Source organism: Megalopta genalis, chromosome 5 (assembly GCF_051020955.1).
Source record: "Megalopta genalis isolate 19385.01 chromosome 5, iyMegGena1_principal, whole genome shotgun sequence".
NCBI classification, from domain to species: Eukaryota; Metazoa; Arthropoda; class Insecta; order Hymenoptera; family Halictidae; genus Megalopta; species Megalopta genalis.
The window spans coordinates 17,516,950-17,535,876 of NC_135017.1; the positions used below are offsets into that span (position 1 = coordinate 17,516,950).

An 18,927-nucleotide genomic window follows, 5' to 3' on the forward strand; every position below is an offset into this window, starting at 1 on the left:
CCGCCCACCAACATCTGCTTACAATCGCCGAAGGCGGAAGGGACTTACGCTTTGCAATTTTCTCCGTGTCTCCTCTATTCTCCTCTGCAACTCCTCGCGCTTCTTGGTCACGTCCGCGTCCCCTCTCGCCTGCTTGGTCGCGTTCACCACGGCCTGATTGCGAACCTTGTTGTTGCCGCTGCCGTCGGTGCCACCGCTGAGCCTGCACGGTTTTAATATTTAGATTTTGTCGATTCTTCGAGAACTCGTTTTCTTTCTATAACCCCGCGACCGACATTACCTTCCGTGAAACTGAGAGCTGATGCTAGTTGTTTTCGGACTCCTGTTGGACGGTTCCTCGGCTCCGCTGAGAGATTCGAAAGCGTTCTTGAGGAACTTCTCGCGATGGCTCTGCTTCGCCAGCTGGTCGAAGCCCTCGGAGCTGGCCTCCGACAGCATGGACAGAGGATTCCTCTCGGCGCTGGGAGTCGAGGCTCCGCCCTCGGAATCCGAGTCGTCTTGGCTGCCGGACGCGGTCAGCTCGCTGGTCCGGCCGCTCTCTCCGTTCCTCGGCTTCTTCTGCCGCCTTTGAGATCTACAACGAGAACAGTTTCAGAATGAGGGAAATCTCGACCGTCTGCAATTCCGTCGACGAACGAACCTCCTCAGCTCTTCCACGTCCATCGCGTTCACGGTGAACTGATTCGATATCGTGTCCTCCGGAGCCGGGTAGTACATCAGCCTGTGATGGGACTTCTCGGAGCCGGTGGTCCCGTTCTCACCCTCCGAGTAATCCTCCACGTCGCCGTCGTGCTCCGTGCTCTCGTGGTCCTGGAGGAGCGTACAGGGACGCGGTATTAGATATCACGGACCACCGATATGGGGTTTCGAATCGGTTGGTTATCGAAAGCGTGAGTATCGAGTGTCTGAACGCGCGTTCAGGGTTAGAGTGGCGCGACAAATTGTAAGCAGCGAACAAAAATCAAATTGAGAAGCGGTGGTATAATATGAAACGAGCGTGTACAAGTATCGTGTCTCTGTTCTCCGTGTGTGCGTGTGTATGGCTGTACGAACGACGGCCGCGCTTTATGGTCGGTTTGTGTCCGAGGCGTCGGTCGGAAGTACCTCAAATTTAAAGCTGCCAAGGCTGCTGTCGTCGGTATGGTGACGACTCCTCGACTGACGTGTCAATTCCGTGATATTGCTACCTCTAGTTACCGTCACGTGACCACCGATCACCTACGCCGCATCGGTTCAAAAAATAAAATAGAATCAACCAGAAAAAAAAAAGGAAAAACAAACGAATGAGAGTCGCGCGGACGGATATAAAATTGGGGCGGTGCGAATCAAATGGAGGAGCAACAATTCGAGACAGTTAGAGGGGGCAGGGGGGGGGGGAGATAAAGAGAACGTGTACGTGAGATATAGAGGCTGCGATAAAAAGCTGATCGAACGGGAAACGAACGACAAACAACGAGAGGGAGACGGGTCTCCTCTGTCATCGGATCCCTGGATCTCTCTCGTCGGCGGTTTCCCGTTGGCTCGCAAGCGCACACTAAACACAACACTCGCGGGACACGAACAAAGATTACTGTAGTTACTTGGTCACTGGGAATCGGTTAGTACCTGCTTCGGGTCATCCGCTAGTTCTCTGTAACTATCCGGACAAGGCTGGAACACAGTCTCGTCCTCGTCCTAGAACGAGTTATCGAGGGTTAAATGTTATTCGATCGGACGATTAATGATTCGGCCGCGTTGATTCCTGGATCGTTCGTTAACCGAGTTAACGATTAACCGGTTAGCCGTGTTTCACGTGTAAGAGCGCGCTCTGAAAAGGAGACGCCACAGCTAACCGGTTAATCAACCCCTTGCCGTGCCATTTTCTTCGCGACGATTCGAGCGCGTTTTCGATTGCAAGAATCTCTTGGAAGAAACGGAAAGTTCGTATGCTCGTTCTCGAAATTAAAATTACGTATTCCTCGACGGTTCTTGGCCGAGTGCCGAGAGGTCGAACGCGCTCCGTGACCAGATCCTTCGGAATGCTATTCTTGTTCTTTAAAAGATAGCGGTACAATCTCGGGTCGCTTGTCGTACTTAAAAAAAATACTTTCAATGCTGAATCGTCGCTGAAACGTCGACGAGACCGGAGCACAAGAAGTAACAACGTTAACAGATCTCCGTCGGACTCGTCGAAGCATGGCAAGGAGTTAAAAGCCGCAAGTACAGCAAGCGAACGTGTACCCTCTTGATGATGATGGTTTCCCTCCGGTAGTCGCTGCTGCACTTGGTCTCGGTCCCGCTGTCGATGGAGCTGTCCTTGGACCCACCGCCGCCACCGCCGCCGTCGGAATCGAGGGCCCCGCGAGGCGGAGGGAACGGTATCACCTCGTCGCTGTCGTAGACAGACTTGACGGTGATGCCGTCGCCCTGCTGCACCCTCTGCGCCCACCTGCCCTTCGGCAGATCGACGCCGAGGGACCTCGGGTTCGCGGCCAGGGTCGTCGTTTCGTCGGCGTTCGCGGTGTTTATCTGCTTTTTCGCCCAAAGCGGCAGCTGGCCCACGCTGAACCTATAATCGACGCCCACGTTCTGCGGCGTGGGATTCGCGTTCGGGTCTAGGAATTCGGGCGGCGGCGATCCGAACGTCTCGTTGTCCAATTGGATGTCTATCCCGGTACCGTTCACCTGAGGCGGCCTCCTAAGCGCAGACACGATATCCAGATTAGCCTACTATCGAGTCGGTTAGCCCGTGACACGCGTCGATACGCGTCGCACCGAGTTAGAGAGTTCGTAACGAGTAACGACGATTTACATCAGCTGATTAGATGAATTGAAGGATTAATTAATAGTATTATAATACTCTATAATATAATAGTATTATATACTCTATAATATAATAATATATTATAATACTCTCTTACAATAGTTCGCATAATACTCTCTTCATATAGTTCGCATTCTCCTTCGTCCTATCATATTAAAGCGATTCGCCTAATAATTCGCATAATGCACACGTACGGTAGCGTGCATAATCACAGACTCAAAGTATTACAGTAATCCGCGGCTTCGTTTACGAGTTATTAACAGAAAAAATGGACCAATCGGAGAGCGAGTGCGGTCGACGCTCCGCCCTCGCGACCACTACCGCTGCGTCTTACGACCGACGCGACGCGGCATTGGCCGTGAGGGCGGGGCGTCGGCCGCACTCCCTCTCTCATTGGTCCATGTTTTTCTTTAATAACTCGTAAACGAAGCTGCGGATTGCATTTTCGCTAAGGAGAAAGTTGTAGGAGAAGAAGTATGACTACTTCCCGGAAGTACCATAATTTTGATAAACTTACTTTCCAGCTCGCATCGCCTGCTGGGCGAGGCGGGCCTGCATGGTGACGACCATGTCCCGGGGAACTCGCCAGACGAATATGCAGCCGTCTCCGCTGGCGGACACCAGGTTCCTGCAATCCGGGCTGAATCGCAGCCCGGTCACCAATTCCGAGTGGCCCAACATGGTGGCCATGCATTCGCCGCTGTAGTAATCGTACACGCACAATGTCTTATCTGTACACGAGGTAGCTACGTAAATTCCCGACGCATCTGGAACGCGAAACGCGATGAATTAGCGAGGATGATCCACCGGAGAGCGGGAGCGAAGGGTCGGTATTTCGTACCTAGGACGACTTTGATAAGAGACCCGTCCTCCCCGACGGATCCCTTGAACGTTTTGCTGTGTTTGCCGGTGGCCACGTTGTACACTCTTATGTTCCTATCTTGGCAGGCAGTTAGAACGTGCTTTTGCCCGGAATCGACCTCCATGTCGTAGAGAGTGGTCTTTCCCTGAGCGTTGTGGCCCCTAGCGAACTGCGGCATCCCGCCCGGTGTCTGAAACACAGCGAACGATTCGTTGTCCGAGAGAGCGAGAGAGAGAGAGAGAGAGAGAGAGAGAGAGTTTTGCTCGACGGGGTTGGGGGACTCACCGACTGCAGCTGTCTAAAAATAATACTCTTGTCGGCGCCGCAGGACACCATCTGAATCTGATTGCTCTGGTTGCTCTGATTGAAGAATCTGACGGCAGTAATGGAGGAGCTGTGGTCGTCGAGCGTCTGCGAGAAGTTGTACCCTTGATCGACGCTGAACACGTGGATCAACCTGTCCCTGGAGGCGCTGGCCAGCAGCCTGGGCGACTCGGCGGAGTACTTGGAGAACTTTGAGTACTCGAGGCAGAGCACCTCGGCGTCGTGAGCCTCGATCAGGTAGAGTTCTTCCAGGGAGGAGAGGTCGTGGATCCGGATGTTGCCGGACCGGTCGCCGGAGGCGAGATGCTTGCCGTCGGGGCTGACTCGGATCGAGCGGACGCCGTTGCGGCCGTCGTACGAGGCGTCGCTCTTCTCCGTGGAGCCGGCCGCGGCCAGGTCCAGGTCCTTCAGATAGGTCAGCTCCGGGTCGATGTAGAGGACCTTGAGCAGCTCGTTGCTGTAGATGTTGCGCTTGTAGAGCGTGTCGCTCGGCGACACGTCCTTCTCCAGGTTCCACACGCGGATCGTGTCGTCGCTGGAGCAGGTGATGAAGCTGCCGGCGGGCACCGCGGCCACCGACTCGGACCCCGTCGGGTACATCTCGACGCCCCAGATGCAAGCCGAATGGTAGAGGAACGAGTGCGATTTCCCGACCCGCCTGATGTCCCTCACGTCCCACACGTAGATGCTGTGGTCGTTGTACACGCACGTCAGCTTGTTGTTCCGCTCGTCGAACGCGAGCGCGATCGCGTCCGGGTACCTCGCGTTCGCCGGATGCTGCGACATGTGACTGCGAAACGGATTCTCCTGGTTAACCGAATCGATCCTGGCCGTCTATCTAGGCGAATCGATCCGCGTGGAAAAAGGGTTTCCGGGATAAAGGGCAACGACGCGTACCTGATCGACAAACCCTGCGCAACGTCCACGCCAAGGTAGTGCGTCCTCGGCAACGTGGTGATGAACTGAAGCGTGCTGGGACTGAAACACCTGACTATACCTTCCGCGCACCCGATGAAGATGTACTTGTCTCCCACGGCCATGCAGTTCGCGCTAGTGGTCTGAAAAAGGAAGCCTACTTTCGCAACGATCGCAACGATCGCGACACGGCCGAGATCTCGCCGGCCAACTTGTAATTTTAATCCTCGGACGATCTTCGTAACGGCATAGTGGTTCGATTCGATCGCCGGAAGTCGAGCGGCCGGGCGACCTTTCGAATTCGCCGGGGCACGTAACGACCCGGCGATCGCGGTCCGAGGATTAAACGCGTTCAACGGCTGCCCGGACCGTCGGGATTCCTGACGAATTTATCTACACCGGCCACTTGGCATTTCGACTCGGCCCGAAATTGCTTGTTTCGCTGGCCGACCGTGCGGCGTCCCTCCGCGGATTTGTTTGCGATAACGCGACAGCCGGCGCTGAAACGGCGACGCGACACTGTCGGGAACAGAAAGAGGTACTTACGCGAAGCTCCACCCATTTGTCGAGCAGCCTCCTGTTATTAAACTCGCACAGAAGGCCCGTTTTGGTGATCGCGTACGTGGAATCCGCCATATCCCCGCGGCCGCAAGCCACGTCCACGAAATCGTTGTTTCTCTGCTCTCCTAATATGGCGGACCGACCCATCAAAGGCACAGGTTCCTTATACTGTGCAACAAAATTGCCTCTATCACCACCTTCGCGTTACCGTTACTCGGCTGCGAGTCTTCCTTGCTCTCCCGCGACCCTAGCGATCGCTTTTATTCCCCGCATGCGGGAACCAACGCGATATACAGCAATGTCTCTCCAATCGACGCTCGGATTGTCCACAAAAATGGACAATTTAGAGAGAGGAGAGACGATTATTCGATCCTTGCGGTTCATATTTATAGTTACGAATTGTCAACAACTGTAAAAAACGAGATGCAAGGCTCGAATAATCGTATCTCCTCTTCCCAAATTGTCCACAATCTGGACATTCTGAGTGCACAATCCGAGCGTCAGTAAGGGAGACATTACTGAAACTCCGCGAGCACGACTACTCGCCCGGGAGAAATTCATCGAAGTCTTCGGTCTTTGATTCGATTTAATTGATTTATATTATGCAAAGTAAAAGGTAAAAAGACCATTTTGTATAATACAGAACTAAAAGCTAATATTAATACACAATAGCGAATCCGCGGTTTATTCGAACAGGATTATCGTTGCAGAGGCGAGCAAAAGCAAGAAAAATTGGTTCCCTCGGGCGAGATTAGCGTGGCCCGAGGGCGAGCGAGCGGGATTAATGCAAAATGGCCGAATTAAGAAGGGAATTACCTTGGCGCTGCGCGAGTACTCGAGATACCAGAACTTGACGTGTCTGTTGCCCACGGTAACAAAGTAATTGCCGTTTTCCGCGAAGCAGACGGCCTTCACTTTGCTCGAGACTTTGTTCGACGCCACCTTAACATTGTTCCTCCAGTCCCAGACGTTGACGATCATATCGTGCTGAGAGCCCACGGACACCACGTACTTGTTGCTCGGTGAAAACGCCTTGGGAAGAGAAAAGCGGATCATAAAAAAAGGAGGAAACGAACGGAAAGAAAGAAAGAAAGACAGACGGGCAGACAGAAAGAAAGAAAGAAAGGGGAGAACAGTGGAGCCCGCGTAGAGATATACACCCGGCATTTATCTTGTTAACAAACGCGGCATTCTCTCCTCTCGCGGCACGTTAGCCGCGACGCGGAGAACACCGCGCGTTTCCTGGTTCCGCGGAGGACCGCGCGCGCTCTCGCGTACACGGCCACTCGGCGCGAAATAATGCCGAGCTACTCTGCCGCGAACCACAGTGCGTCTAACGCGGATAACGAGCGAAATAAAAGCGTTCAGAAACGGAAATGAAAACGCGAGGCGACGCGGAGAGCTGCATCGAGCGGCGCGGCGCGGAAGTAACGCGAGGAAACGAGAGAGGATGTCGTATCGATCGAACGCGGAGAGAACGACACGCGAATTCGACGTCGCGGGGACACTGTAACGAGACATTCTGCTCCCCAAACGACAACTGAACCCTCGTCGTTCGGTTCTCCGTCAGCGATCCGTTTCGAAAGCCCTGTCCCCGTTCTACGAATCTTCGTTTCCAAAGAACGGACGTTCCAGCTGGACGGATTTCCAAGTTCGTAGAATTGCTAAGAAAACCCGGTGCCAAAAGTTGTGTAACCGGTGGAAGGTATGGTTGTTTCAGCGAAGACACCAAAGGAAGAATCCTGGTTGAATCGACTCGGAAGAGGAGAGCGCGGGGCGAAGGGACTCGCGCGGCGCTTCGAGGAAAGACCGTCGCACTGTGGAGTCGTCGTCGGAGAGGAACACCGGAGAACAATAAAAGGGATACCGTTGCGGGTTCAGCGTGAAAGATTGTTTCGTATTCACGCGGTTCGGCCTGTCGACGACGCCTTGTAAAACGGAGGCCGCGGCGGCGTGACGAGGCGCGGCGAGGCGAGGGTGCGCGGATAACCGTGAGCCGAATGCCAAAGATCTCCGCGCCGCGACGGGGTTCGGTTTCGTTAGTGGAGCAGAATGTTCGAAAAGGATCGCGGTAAGAGACGGAACGAGGAAAAGACGCCGCGACGGAGGCGTTCTCGCGTGCCGCCCACCCTTTTGTCGCTCGGTTTTCCACGCTGCCGTTGGGCGGAGCGCGAAAGTTGCCCGCGACTCGAGCCGCGTGGGCGCGATTATTGTAAAAAGAGGTTACGATGCCGCGAATCGAACCGCCCGGTGTTCGCAGCTTCGACTTTCGTATTTTCTGCGCGGCGACCCGAAGCGATCGGCCGCTTCTGCGCGTTTCCTCGGCTCCTCCGCGCTCGCCGGCAGCTTCCGCAGCGTTCGTCCTTCGGAGAACCGAGACGTTCGCGGCTGGAAGACGAACGCGGTCTGATAAAATAGGTTTCAAGGGCACGCTTCAAGGACAGGCGACGAAGAGAGCAGACGGAGCGAGGGCATTTCGAAACCGAGGAACGCGAGGAATCGGAATCGGAGAGCGTTCCCGCCGGCGAGGACTTCGCGGTCGCGGAAACGGCTCGCGCGTCGCGACGCTTCGAAGGTGGGCGCGTCGCGAAGGTATAAAATCAGCGGACCTTGATTAAGATGCGAGCGACGGCGCAACCGTAAGCTCGTAAGCGCGTCACGGCCGTGCATCGGCATCGGCATCGGCGTCGGGCGCGGCCCTTTTTCGTCGCGAGCATTCCCGGGAATGGGAATGCGGCTCGAATGGAAGCTCGCGGTGGCGTTTTTGCGATCGCGAAGCGTAGAACTGCCGTGAATTTTTGTTAAGCGAGCATCTATCTGTCTCCCGGAGCGAAATGCCGCGCGCGAGAAGAGGACGCTTAGGGTCAAGAACGCCACGAACGAATCCGCGCGCCGGAAGTTCCGAGAAACAAAAGCTCCGTGTAATTGCGGCCGTCGTCCAAATCGAGTTCGACGGAGAGCTCGGAGGCTTTGCATCCGCCTCCGTGCCGCTCGTTAAACTTCTTCCGCTGAAATTGGAAACTGAAAAGGCGGACGAAAAAGCCGAGCGCGCCGATAAAAGCTCGTTCGAAACCGCGCGCTCGCGAGGCGCGCTGCGAATCAGATTCTCAACCCAGTTGCTTCCCCGTGCGTGCCCTGTCTTTTCAGAGATTGCCGGAGGAGCGGAGCCGAGCCGAGTCGCGTCGCATTCGAGAACGCGCTTTTCGATCGGGTCCCGGTCGCGTTTAATCGATTGCTTGATCGGACTCACCACGCAGTTGATGCCATACTTGTGCCCGGAGAACTCGGCGATCTGCACGGCGTTGTACGGATCCGAGATGTCCCAGACGCGAACGTTCGGCATGTGTCCGCATTCGCCGGTCGCCAGCAGTCTACCGTCGCCGGCCAAAGCCAGAGAGGTCACTGTTTTGCGACAAGCGTTCAACACGTGGGCCTGGGTGTTCTTCCGAGGATTGAACAGCACCACGGTGCAGCTGCAACAGACGACGAACGATTTCACAAAACCCTGAAAAACCAGCCCGGAGTACCGTAGATCCGCCGCGGCCGGCAGCGATCCTCCCTCGGTCCGTTGGTTAGCTTTTTGCGGAGTTTACGTCGGTTATTGTTCCGTTCGGCTAGCTGGAACCGCTTCGAGTCGCTTTTTTTCGAAGCGCTCGATCGCCGGCCTCGAACGCGGAAAGAGCTATCGGCCGCGATCGCAATTACTGAGAGAAGAGAGGAGAGAGAGAGGAGGTCCAGGGACGGCCCGTTTAGCGGATCGGATATTAATTATCGGTAGGAAAGGCGAGCATTCGAGACACGAGAGATTCGAGTTTATTTCGAAGGGGAGGATAACTCGATCTTCGATCCGCCGCTTGCCAACTCGACGAAAGCGACCCGGGAGCTTCTAATTGCGAACGGCCCGCTTCGATCGCAGGATTCCGCCGCGTCCGTTCCGTGATTTCGAATCGGCAGAATTTTGGCAAACGAGTCGCGCCGCTAATCGATGTCCGAATGCCGCGTTACGATAACGCGAATGGTTCGATAACGATCCTAGTTAGGGTAATCGCGTGCCGCGGATACAAGGAGAACCGGTTCGCCGTCGATCGAGCATTAATTGCGTTTAATTAGCGCTGCTGCGCCTCGCGGCCGGCAATAAACCTCGAGACGATAATTACCCGCGGAGTCGCGAGCAAATGTTGTTCGTCTTGTTGTTGTTGGGTTGCGTCACCGCCGATCGGAAGCTGGCTCGAACAACGTTTAGCGGTCGCGACGACGCTCGCGGAAAAGAAACCGAGTTCTCGCCGCGCGATTGTTAGCGTCGCGCGGCAACGACGCTAATAGGAATAAGCGTTTGTTCTCTAACCGGAGCGAGCCAGATAATCGGTCTAATCGCTGCACCGCGTTCGAAAAGAATGGCTCGTGTTTCCGAACGGAAAAAGCGGCTGGATGCTCGACGGAGGCGCAAGGTTACGCGCGTCGCCGTTTATGCAACCGAGTCCCGCGACGGCGGGTTTAATAGCCGGCTGCGGGGCAGGTTCGCCGCGATATTCCGGTGCGTGTAGTTAACGTCGCGACGAATCAATTAACCGGACAATTAAACTGTCCGCTTCCAGGTGAGTACCGCCGAGGCGAGATACAGATTGGAGCCGCGCGCGGCCGGCTGCGGGTCTGCGGTGGCGGGAAACGCGAAACGCGAAACGCGAAATGCGAAACGACGAGTCGCGCGCGGCGATCGGCGAGTCGGCGATCCGCCATCGGATCACGATTCGCCCGTCACCGTCCGCCGAAACCGCAACGTGTCAATAAACCCGGCTCCGGAGATTGGCATTTCTTTCGCGCGGCTACCATTTGTCCCGATATTACGCCAGCAAAACACCGCCGCTACGTAATCCGGCCGCAACGAGGTCGCTCGACTTAGCGCCCGTTAGATAACCGGACTCCTCTCTTCTCCTCTTCTAGCCATCGTGCCGCGCACACGTCTGTACAACGAGAATCGGAGACTCGACTTTCTTGCCGGTGCTGAACAATTCTGGGGATGCTCGTTTCCGTTGCTTCTATTTTTTATTCATTTTCTGTCGTTACAAGTAATAGCGAAATTATGAGAAGAGCACTTTAGTCGAGGATATCGCGAACGTTACACAGTAATGTCTTCCTAACTGACGTTTACATTGTGCAGAAAAGTGGACAATGTGGGAACAGGAGATACGATTATTCCGGCTTTGCACCATGTTTTTATAATCGTTGGCATTTTATAAAAGCAAGTCGCAAGGCTCGAATTCGCAAGGCTCCTCTTCCCAAATTGTCCATTTTTCTGGACAATCAATTAGGGAGACATTACTGTACCTTTGCGCCCTCTCGTTGAACCCACTGAAAATCATTTTAGTCATTGTCCGGTAGACCGGTCCCTTTTTCATCTGGAAATGATCCGAGTCGTCTGGTCCAGCTTCGAAAACGACAGGTGTTTTGGGTGTCCGAATACGTTTGTCCGGTACCGTGTATCTCGCTTCGCATGTGCAATAAGATTGCAGCGCGACGATCGCGACGTAACGAACGCGTGGCGACGGATCAGCAGTGAATTACGGTAAAGAGCAGGAGAGGTCGGAAGATCGGTGTCGTCTAAAAATGTCCGGCGCGAAAGGTCGCCGGAAGGTCTCGCGTCCGACGACGGTTCATGACCGTTCGCGACGGTTTACGACAGTCTCTGGTCTCTCTGCGACAGCGAAGCGTCGTCGAAGCTTACGCGCGCCTCGCGCTGTCATAAAAGCGTCTAGACTCCGACGAGACTCCAACGAGACTCGACTCGACTCGGGCTGAACGAGAGAACAAAAGATGCACACCGGCAGAGTTTCGACGACTGCCACTCGACATTTCTGCTCGATCGAGACGCGACGCGACGACGAAGCGCGCGCGCGCTCGGCTCCGCGCTGGATGCTGCACGCTGGAGAACCGAGAGTTTATTGACACGAGTCGCTCGACCGTGCAAACACGGTCAAACGGAATAAATCTAGACGAGCGACAGACTGCCGGCACACCGTTTCGCGGAACGATTAACGACTCGGGGCCCGTTCGGGCCTCTCTCGCACCGACAGCCCCGCGGAAGACGGCTCGCCGTGCTAACTCTAAACGCAACCCACTTTCCAATCTTGGTCGCGGCGAAATACTTTTGCATACTGTTGCGATTCAACGACTACGTGTGCGCACAGAGAGGTTCTTTCTCCCGAGCACGGAGCAACTCGATGACTCGAAACGACCGAAGCAGCCGCTAAAACGCGTGTCCGTTCGCGCTCGACTCGTTTTTCTCTTCTCTGTTAACGCTAAACCGACCTGTCGAGTTCTGAAAGCGACTAACCAGCGGCGTTTTATAAAAATCACAGGACAAGCTTGTACAAAGGAATTTATTCGATCGTATCTTGAGAGATGGAGCGTTCACGATTTCAACGATTCGAGAATAAAAAGTGTAAGACCGGTCGTTTTGACCGGAATGGTAGGTTTAGCGATAAAGTCGTTTCCCTTATAAAAAATTATATTCGCCTCCGAGGCTTTCCGGAATGGTACAGACGTATCGCGGCGGGATAGGCGAATCGCCATTGCAACGGTCGCTTTTTAACCCTTAGCGCTCCGTTGGCTCCGCTATGGAAACATCCGTCAATTGTTCCGTAAATCCGAAAACGCTTTCACAAGGACGTGTAATCTTTTCCGCTCAAAATAAGACTTCCTTTATCTCAGGCGCTCTGTTCCAAAAATGTGCCGGAGATGCTGGTAGGTGGTACTCGAGAAACGCGTGGAGCGCTAAGGGTTAAATAACGCATCTTTTATTTATCGAAGAATATTATTCCGACGCCGTACTCCAGCCAGCAGCAGCTCTTTGTCCGTGAAAATAGGATTTCGCGGGGTTCAACGAACGGCGCTTGAGCGGCGTACGGTTGCCGGTCTTCAGGATCGTTGGAGAACGGAAAGGAGTGTCCGAGGTTCGCGGTGGACGCCCGACGCGGTCGCCATTGTCGCGGTAATGCCGGTAATTTTCGTCGGAACGGGACACGGGAAAAGAAACTTGTGGACCCCCGACATCGGGGAGATAGTTTCTCTGAGCACGGTGCCGCGGCGCGCCGCATCGAGAAAAGCAAAATGTTTCGACGAGGGAAAGGTCCCTCGTTAGCGCGGCTCGGCTCCGCTCGACTCGGCTCGGCTCGGCACCGTCGTCACGCGCTCGGGCTACTTTTGCGCGTCTCAAAAGTTCGCGTGGGAACGGTTCTTCGAGCACGTCTCGAATTCAATTCTAATCCCGGCGCTCGATATGAAACCGGCACGAGGAGCGACACGCGTGGAAACTGCAGAGAAATCGACGAAAGCGAGCCGCACTCTGCTTTCCCGCTTCCTCCTCGACGCGGAACTCGGAAAAATTCGATTGCTGGATTTCCGAGGTCTTTCTCGTTCGCGTCGTCCTATGGACAAAAGTCAAAGTTTCTCGAACAATTCACCGGCGTCTTCGACTTCCGCGTCTGCCCCGCGGCTCCAAATTCGGAAGCGACGCTTGCGATTCGGCTAGATTCTGCGTCTATGGATGCCTTGGTGCAGTGATTTCTCTCTAATCGACGTCCTTGTTGACAATCGATAATTATAAAAACGATAATCGTATCCCAATCTATCTATATATATCCCAAATTGCCCATTTTTGTGTACAATCTGAGCGCAATTAGCGAGAATTTCCTGTACTTTGCAAGTCTCCGAGGGTTAACGAGAACATGAAGAGAGCGTTACCGGGTCGGCTACTTTCCTGGCATCGATCTCTGAACTTTGCATCGTCGGGAACGAGTATACGAGAACCCTGCGATCGAAACTGTCCCCTCTGGCCACGCGGCGAGGCATCTATGAACGCGGCTTCAGCCTTTTTTCGCGCGAACGCCGCTCTCGCGACCAGAAGAGGCCAGAGACTCGTCGACGCGACGTCGAGGCCGTGCGAAGGAGGCGGACTCACCGTACCTACGACCTACTGAATCTAGCACGCTGTCCACGAGCTAGAATCGAGCTACGAATCGAGCCGAATCCAGTCGGGACACGCGAGCAACCGCGAGCGGCGTGCCTTCCACCGCATCGCATTTGCTTCCAATCAGAAGCAAATCGAGCTAAATAGCTCCGAGGTTCGCCTTCCTGCGATGCTCTATCGTCTATCGATCTCCCAAAGCGGTACGTTTGAACCGCGATCAATTTGGTAGAAACGCGATCGCGCAGCTTTGCAGCGATAACATTCCCGATCCCCGATTTGCCTTTGTAGACCGCGGGTAGACCCTTGAAGAAGTCGATTTGCCTTTGTAGACCTTTGAAGAAGTCGCGAGTGACGGTGGAGCCGGAAGCTCCTCGACGAATCGCGGATTTACAGCGCCGGAGCGGCAGATACAGTAATGTCTCTCTAATTGACGCTCAGATTTACGTATAAAAAAGTGGAGAATTTGGGAAGAGGAGGTACGATTATTCGAGCCTTGCGGTTTATTTTTATAGTTATAGATTGTCCACAATTATATAAAAGGCTCGAATAATCGTATCTCCTCTTCTCAAATAATCCATTTTAGTGGACAATCTGAGCGTCAGTAAGGGAGACATTACTGTATCCGTTGCGGAGAAACGAACGGAGTCCTCGTTCTTCTGGACAGCAGCGCGAGGTCGAATCTCGCACCGTTCCGTTCCGCCGTGCCGGCGTCTTATTAATTCCATCTAAAGTGAGTGGCGAGAATAGAAACTATCGTTTTTGCTCTGCGTCCTAGAACCTGAAGTTCGAGGGCGGTTCTCGAAACACGCCGCCGCGCGGAAGCGGCGACGGTAGCGCGAGCGACGATTAGTCGATCGCTTTCGTGCGGGTTTCTCCTTTTAGCGAGCTGTTCATTTTGTCCAATGACTTTGCCTTTCAGCAGCGACCAGCCAGGGCTCCAGCTTACCAGCTTGTCTTTGTTCAACTTTCTCTGCGAGGCTGTCGAGCCTTCGTCGCGTTCGCTGTCGGATCATCGCCCCGAAGAATCCTACGGAACCGGAGCAGTTCGATCGATGGATCGTCGCGGGGTGCAGGGTGCATCGAATCTCCAGATCACGCGAATACTTGTTATACTTGTTAATTCGGCTTCGAGCGGCTGAGAAAAGGCAGCAGATTTTTATCGGCTTCGGGAAACTTTGTCGTCGGATCGATTCGAGAGTCAATTCCGCGGGAAATAAACGGATGAACGACGGCCCAGCGATTCGGCATCGCGTCAGCACGTCGAACATATCAGTCTCGTTCGCGAGGAAATATTCCGCGGAAAACTTGATGCGATTCGTCGCGCGTTGCACCGGGAAGTTGCACCGAGACCCGATGGGTTTCTAATCGCGAGCGCGGGTTGCGTGCGAAACGAACGCCGAAAGTCGCTGCAGGCGTAAAGGTCACTAGGTCGATTATCGTACATGGAAACCGGTCGGTCGGTCGGTCGGTCGGTCGGTCGATGATTCTAATAAGTTGGCCGACGGTGACGGGGCCGATTTAGAACGTTTCCGCCTCGATCTTTCCTGCCGCGACGACGGAGACCGGTCACGATACCGCTTCCGTGACGAATAACCCTCGTAGGAAAGGAGGATGATCTTGTCCGGCTGATCGATCGAACCGCCTGCGGCTTCGTTCCAAACAGGAACCAACTCCGAAACTCCGACAGCCGACGAATGTGCCCCGCCGCGTTTGCCAGGATGTCGGCAAAACTTTGCAGTCACGGTAGAACACTGATGCGGCGAGCCCGGTTTTGGGAATTATGGCACCTGCCGAATTGATAGCGAGCTTCTAGTGCCGAGCTATGTCTCCCCGTGGAATCGAAGCGCGTGCCAGATCTCCCCTAGATCTAGTGCCTTTTCGCAGCTTCTTTCGCGAGCGTTCTTTCCCGCGCGGACTTTGGAAATGTCCAACGAGAGTGGAACGAAGCGTTGTTCTCGGAGAGAAGAGGACTCTCGTTTTCTTGCTCAGCCCGACCGAGCCGCGTAACACGTTTGTTCGCCGGCCGGAAAAGATTGTCCTGCTGTCTCCGATCCGTCGGATCCGCGTTGAATTCGCGCCCTCTTCGTGCGAGAAAAGTCTTCCGACTGCTACTCTTCCAATTACCGATGCTCTAATTTTTCCGCAAATATTCTCCCGAATTCGGCGCTCAGATTGTGCACAGAAATTGACAATTTGGGAAGAGGAGATACGATTATTCGAGCCGCGCGTCTCCTTTTTCTAGTTACCGATTGCCAACAATAAAAATGATCCGCAAGACTCCTCCCGAATCGTCCATTTTTGTGTACAATCTGAGCGCGAATTAAGGAGAATTTATTGTACTTTCTTCGCGGTAATCGTTCGGAAGAATCGTGAGAGCATCTTCCGGCATTTCCGTGCCGAATTTATACGCGATCGCTCGAGTTGCCCGAGACAAAAGCTGTCGGACGACTCCGGGAAAGGGCCGTGTTACACAGAAGAGACACGAAGGTCACTTTCACCGTTTTAGCGAAACGTACCGCGGATCGTCCGCGTTCAGGCACAATTAGCGGAGCATCCGGTAAATTGTTCTCAACGAAGGCGCGAAGACGGCGGTAGGATTCGTCGAGGAAAACCACGGCCTGGATCTCTTCCGGTGGCCTTGGAGGAAAGTCCAATCTCGATTTTGGGCCGCGCGGATGGGAGAACGCTCGAGCGAGCATCGCGTAATTAGCGTGAAATGAAACGCTCGGAGGTTTTTCGCGTGCGCGCGGACGAGCGAGGGATCGAATCGGTTGCCGATGTGTGCCACTCGACCTCGTCGGCGTTGCAGTGCCGTTCAAATGGAACAACTTGCCCGTGGAAACGCGAGGCTCGCGATGCTTCAACGATGTTTTCGGAGACGGACGGCGTTTTGCTCGGCGAAGCCGGAAAACTCGCTCGCAACAAACTCGCGGACAAAGCGCGACCCGCCCGGATCCGATGAAAGCGGAAACTACGAATGCTTCGACGATGCACCGGTCCGACAATGGCTTCCGAGACCGAAACGCTTCGTTCCCGCTTTTCCCGGAATCGTTTGCGCTTTTCAACCGCGATACGGTGGACGAGAAACTTTGCTGGAAGCTGCCGAATCGAGCGGAACGAGCCAGCGCGATCTCGCGGCGACGAATTTCTTCGGATCCCGTGAGATCGCGGCGACTCGCGGCCGGTTCTTCGGTCACGACTCCCTCAATTTCCATCGGCCTGGTCGGCTCGTTGCATATCGCGAGATTCTAATCTCGCCACCGCAACGCAGGCGGGCTCGCTAAACGGTGTCTCGAGTTCTCGGTCGACGACTCCGTGCCCAGCGGTTGTTTTATCTCCTAAACGGCTCGATACTCGCTCGACCGTGTTGCAACAGGCGCACCTAAACCTGTCGACCTCCGGGTCGGTCCATGCAACTGCAGCGGCATCCATTTGTCTAGACCGTCCTCCTGGTGCCTGCCTTATCGTCGGACCGCGCCGGGTCTTTAAGCAATTTCCAGTCGTCTGTAAATGATTCCGCGCGCGGATCGTCCCGCGAACGACGCGATCGAAAGTGACGAAACCGCGGCGCTCGATTTCCCGTCTGTCCCAGATGCGAAACGTCGGAGACGCGAAGCTAATAGAGCTTCTGCTCGCGACGGTGAAATCGCAAGAGAGCCGCGCGCTTTTGCGATCGCGCTCGTCCGCGCGTTTTCTCCGCCGATTAACGGACGATCGTTTACCGCTCGATCGTCCCCTCTCGATTGTGCCCGGCGCATCCGGAGCCTGTGCAACTGGGAAACAGAGTAGATCGAGAAACCGGGAAAGCGGAACTTTCCTCCGTCGCTCGTAACACGGCGCACACGCAATGTCGAGCACTTTCTATCCTCGGAATCGTGTCGTCGCGTCGCGTCGACGATGTCCTGCGACAAAGGCGATGCCTCTTGAAAACGCGCTTGCTAAATAATATTGAAGCCCTGAACGGCGATCGGAGCCGAGCCGGAACGTTCGACGAGCACGGTGCGACGTCGCGAGCCAGCGATAATTGCTCGGCACGCAATTAGCCGGTCCGTGACAGGGATGATTCGCGCGGCATCGCCAACGACGCCGCGTTCCAGATACTTTCGACGCCTCTGTGCAATCGAAAATCGTCTCCGACGTCGATAATCCGCCTCGTGAATTATAATAGTACATCGCGGCAGAGCGCGGCGGCTAATTAGACGCGAAACGATTCGATCTTCGCGACGAATGCCGTCGTCGGGATCGCGCGAGACGATGAAAATCGGAATTTTTGAAAAGGGTGGCGTAGAGTTTGCACGTTTTCCGTTCCACGAAGCCAAGGGCAGTGCTCCGCGGAGTAAAAGCCGCGCTCTGCCGCGGAGACATCGGATCCAAGATGTAACGAAAGAAGGCGGTTAGAGCGCGGTCCTCTCGAGGAGCGTTCGCAGTTTACGCGGTCGGTTGCATAACGCGCCACGCGAATCCGCTCTGCCTCTCTTTGCCGCTTTGCCGGTTTCCATTGAATGGCAAACCCGGGCTCGGCGTGAATGGTGTCCCGCGGAAACGCGAGCCGGATCGAATGGAAAGCGGACACGGCGCGGTTCGAAAGAATGTTCCTAAAAGCGATGACATAAGAAGACATAAGTCGGCCTGAAGTAACAGAGCCGTAACCGGGCCCCGAGGAAAACCTGAGCGCACGCGACTCTGCCCGGCTACTTTCGAACCCGTTCAGCTTGTTCACGCACGCGTAAACGCGCGTGTACGCGAGCGCACCCCGACCAGAGGCCCGTTCCTTCCACGTTCCATGGAATTATCGGCCGTTGCGCGGGGCTCCGCGATAATTCCGATGCCGTTAAGCTCGCGAGATCCAGAATCTAAGAGGCGAGCGTCGCGGAGGAAACGTGGGGTCGCCGCGATCGATAGGGCCGGATTAATTGTCGTCGATACCTAAGAATCGAGGCGGATCTCCGACACGGAATCTTTTAGTCCATTCACCTTTCTCTTGACCCGATTTCCTGTTCGAGCACCGTGCGCACATAGTTGCTCGCCGTCTACGAAAAACTGGACTGCGCGAAACAACGCCGACAGACCGCGCGTCTACGAGCGTTCGCGTATTTTTACGCTCGTCGTTGTCTCGCTTTTACCGTGACGAATTTTCTGCTTTTCGAGCGCGCCTTCGTTTCCGATCCCTGCGAAACGAGCCGAGAAAATTGGAATCTGCAGAACGGTTCTCCGTTGAAGGACGCCTCCGACGGCAGCTACGGCCGATCTTGCCGTCCAAGCTTCATTGTTCCGCCGCCTCGAATGCTTTGTCCACGGCTTTGTAATTGGCGACGAAGCAAGACGCGACAAGGTGGAAGGGAGAATAACGCGACTCGAACGAAACGGTTCCCTCGGCACGGAGTACGCGATAAACCGGCGCATAATCTCTTGATCGCACTTTCGCCATTCTTCCATTCACGCGGCCGAACGAGAAACGAGCCGCGAGAGGCTCCTTTTGTGCCGTCCGCGTTTATC

At 54.8% G+C, this 18,927-nt stretch overlaps 1 protein-coding gene across 6 annotated transcripts in view; it reads right to left on the bottom strand.

The window, feature by feature from the left end:
* Wdr62 (WD repeat domain 62) overlaps nt 1-18,927 on the bottom strand; it is a 95,650-nt gene that overhangs the window by 10,823 nt on the left and 65,900 nt on the right. For 4 of the 6 annotated variants that reach the window (XM_033483017.2, XM_033483015.2, XM_033483016.2 and 1 more), the window contains 13 exons: nt 8,716-8,938; nt 6,282-6,497; nt 5,451-5,633; nt 4,887-5,047; nt 3,951-4,779; nt 3,645-3,855; nt 3,321-3,570; nt 2,221-2,677; nt 1,606-1,674; nt 1,105-1,218; nt 641-810; nt 281-574; nt 49-202 (listed from right to left, as the gene is read on the bottom strand). In XM_033483017.2, the coding sequence (XP_033338908.2) occupies nt 49-202; nt 281-574; nt 641-810; nt 1,105-1,218; nt 1,606-1,674; nt 2,221-2,677; nt 3,321-3,570; nt 3,645-3,855; nt 3,951-4,779; nt 4,887-5,047; nt 5,451-5,633; nt 6,282-6,497; nt 8,716-8,938 (3,331 nt within the window). The remainder of the gene's footprint in view (nt 1-48; nt 203-280; nt 575-640; nt 811-1,104; nt 1,219-1,605; nt 1,675-2,220; nt 2,678-3,320; nt 3,571-3,644; nt 3,856-3,950; nt 4,780-4,886; nt 5,048-5,450; nt 5,634-6,281; nt 6,498-8,715; nt 8,939-18,927) is intronic. The other 2 variants (XM_033483018.2, XM_033483019.2) reach the window with 2 other exon arrangements.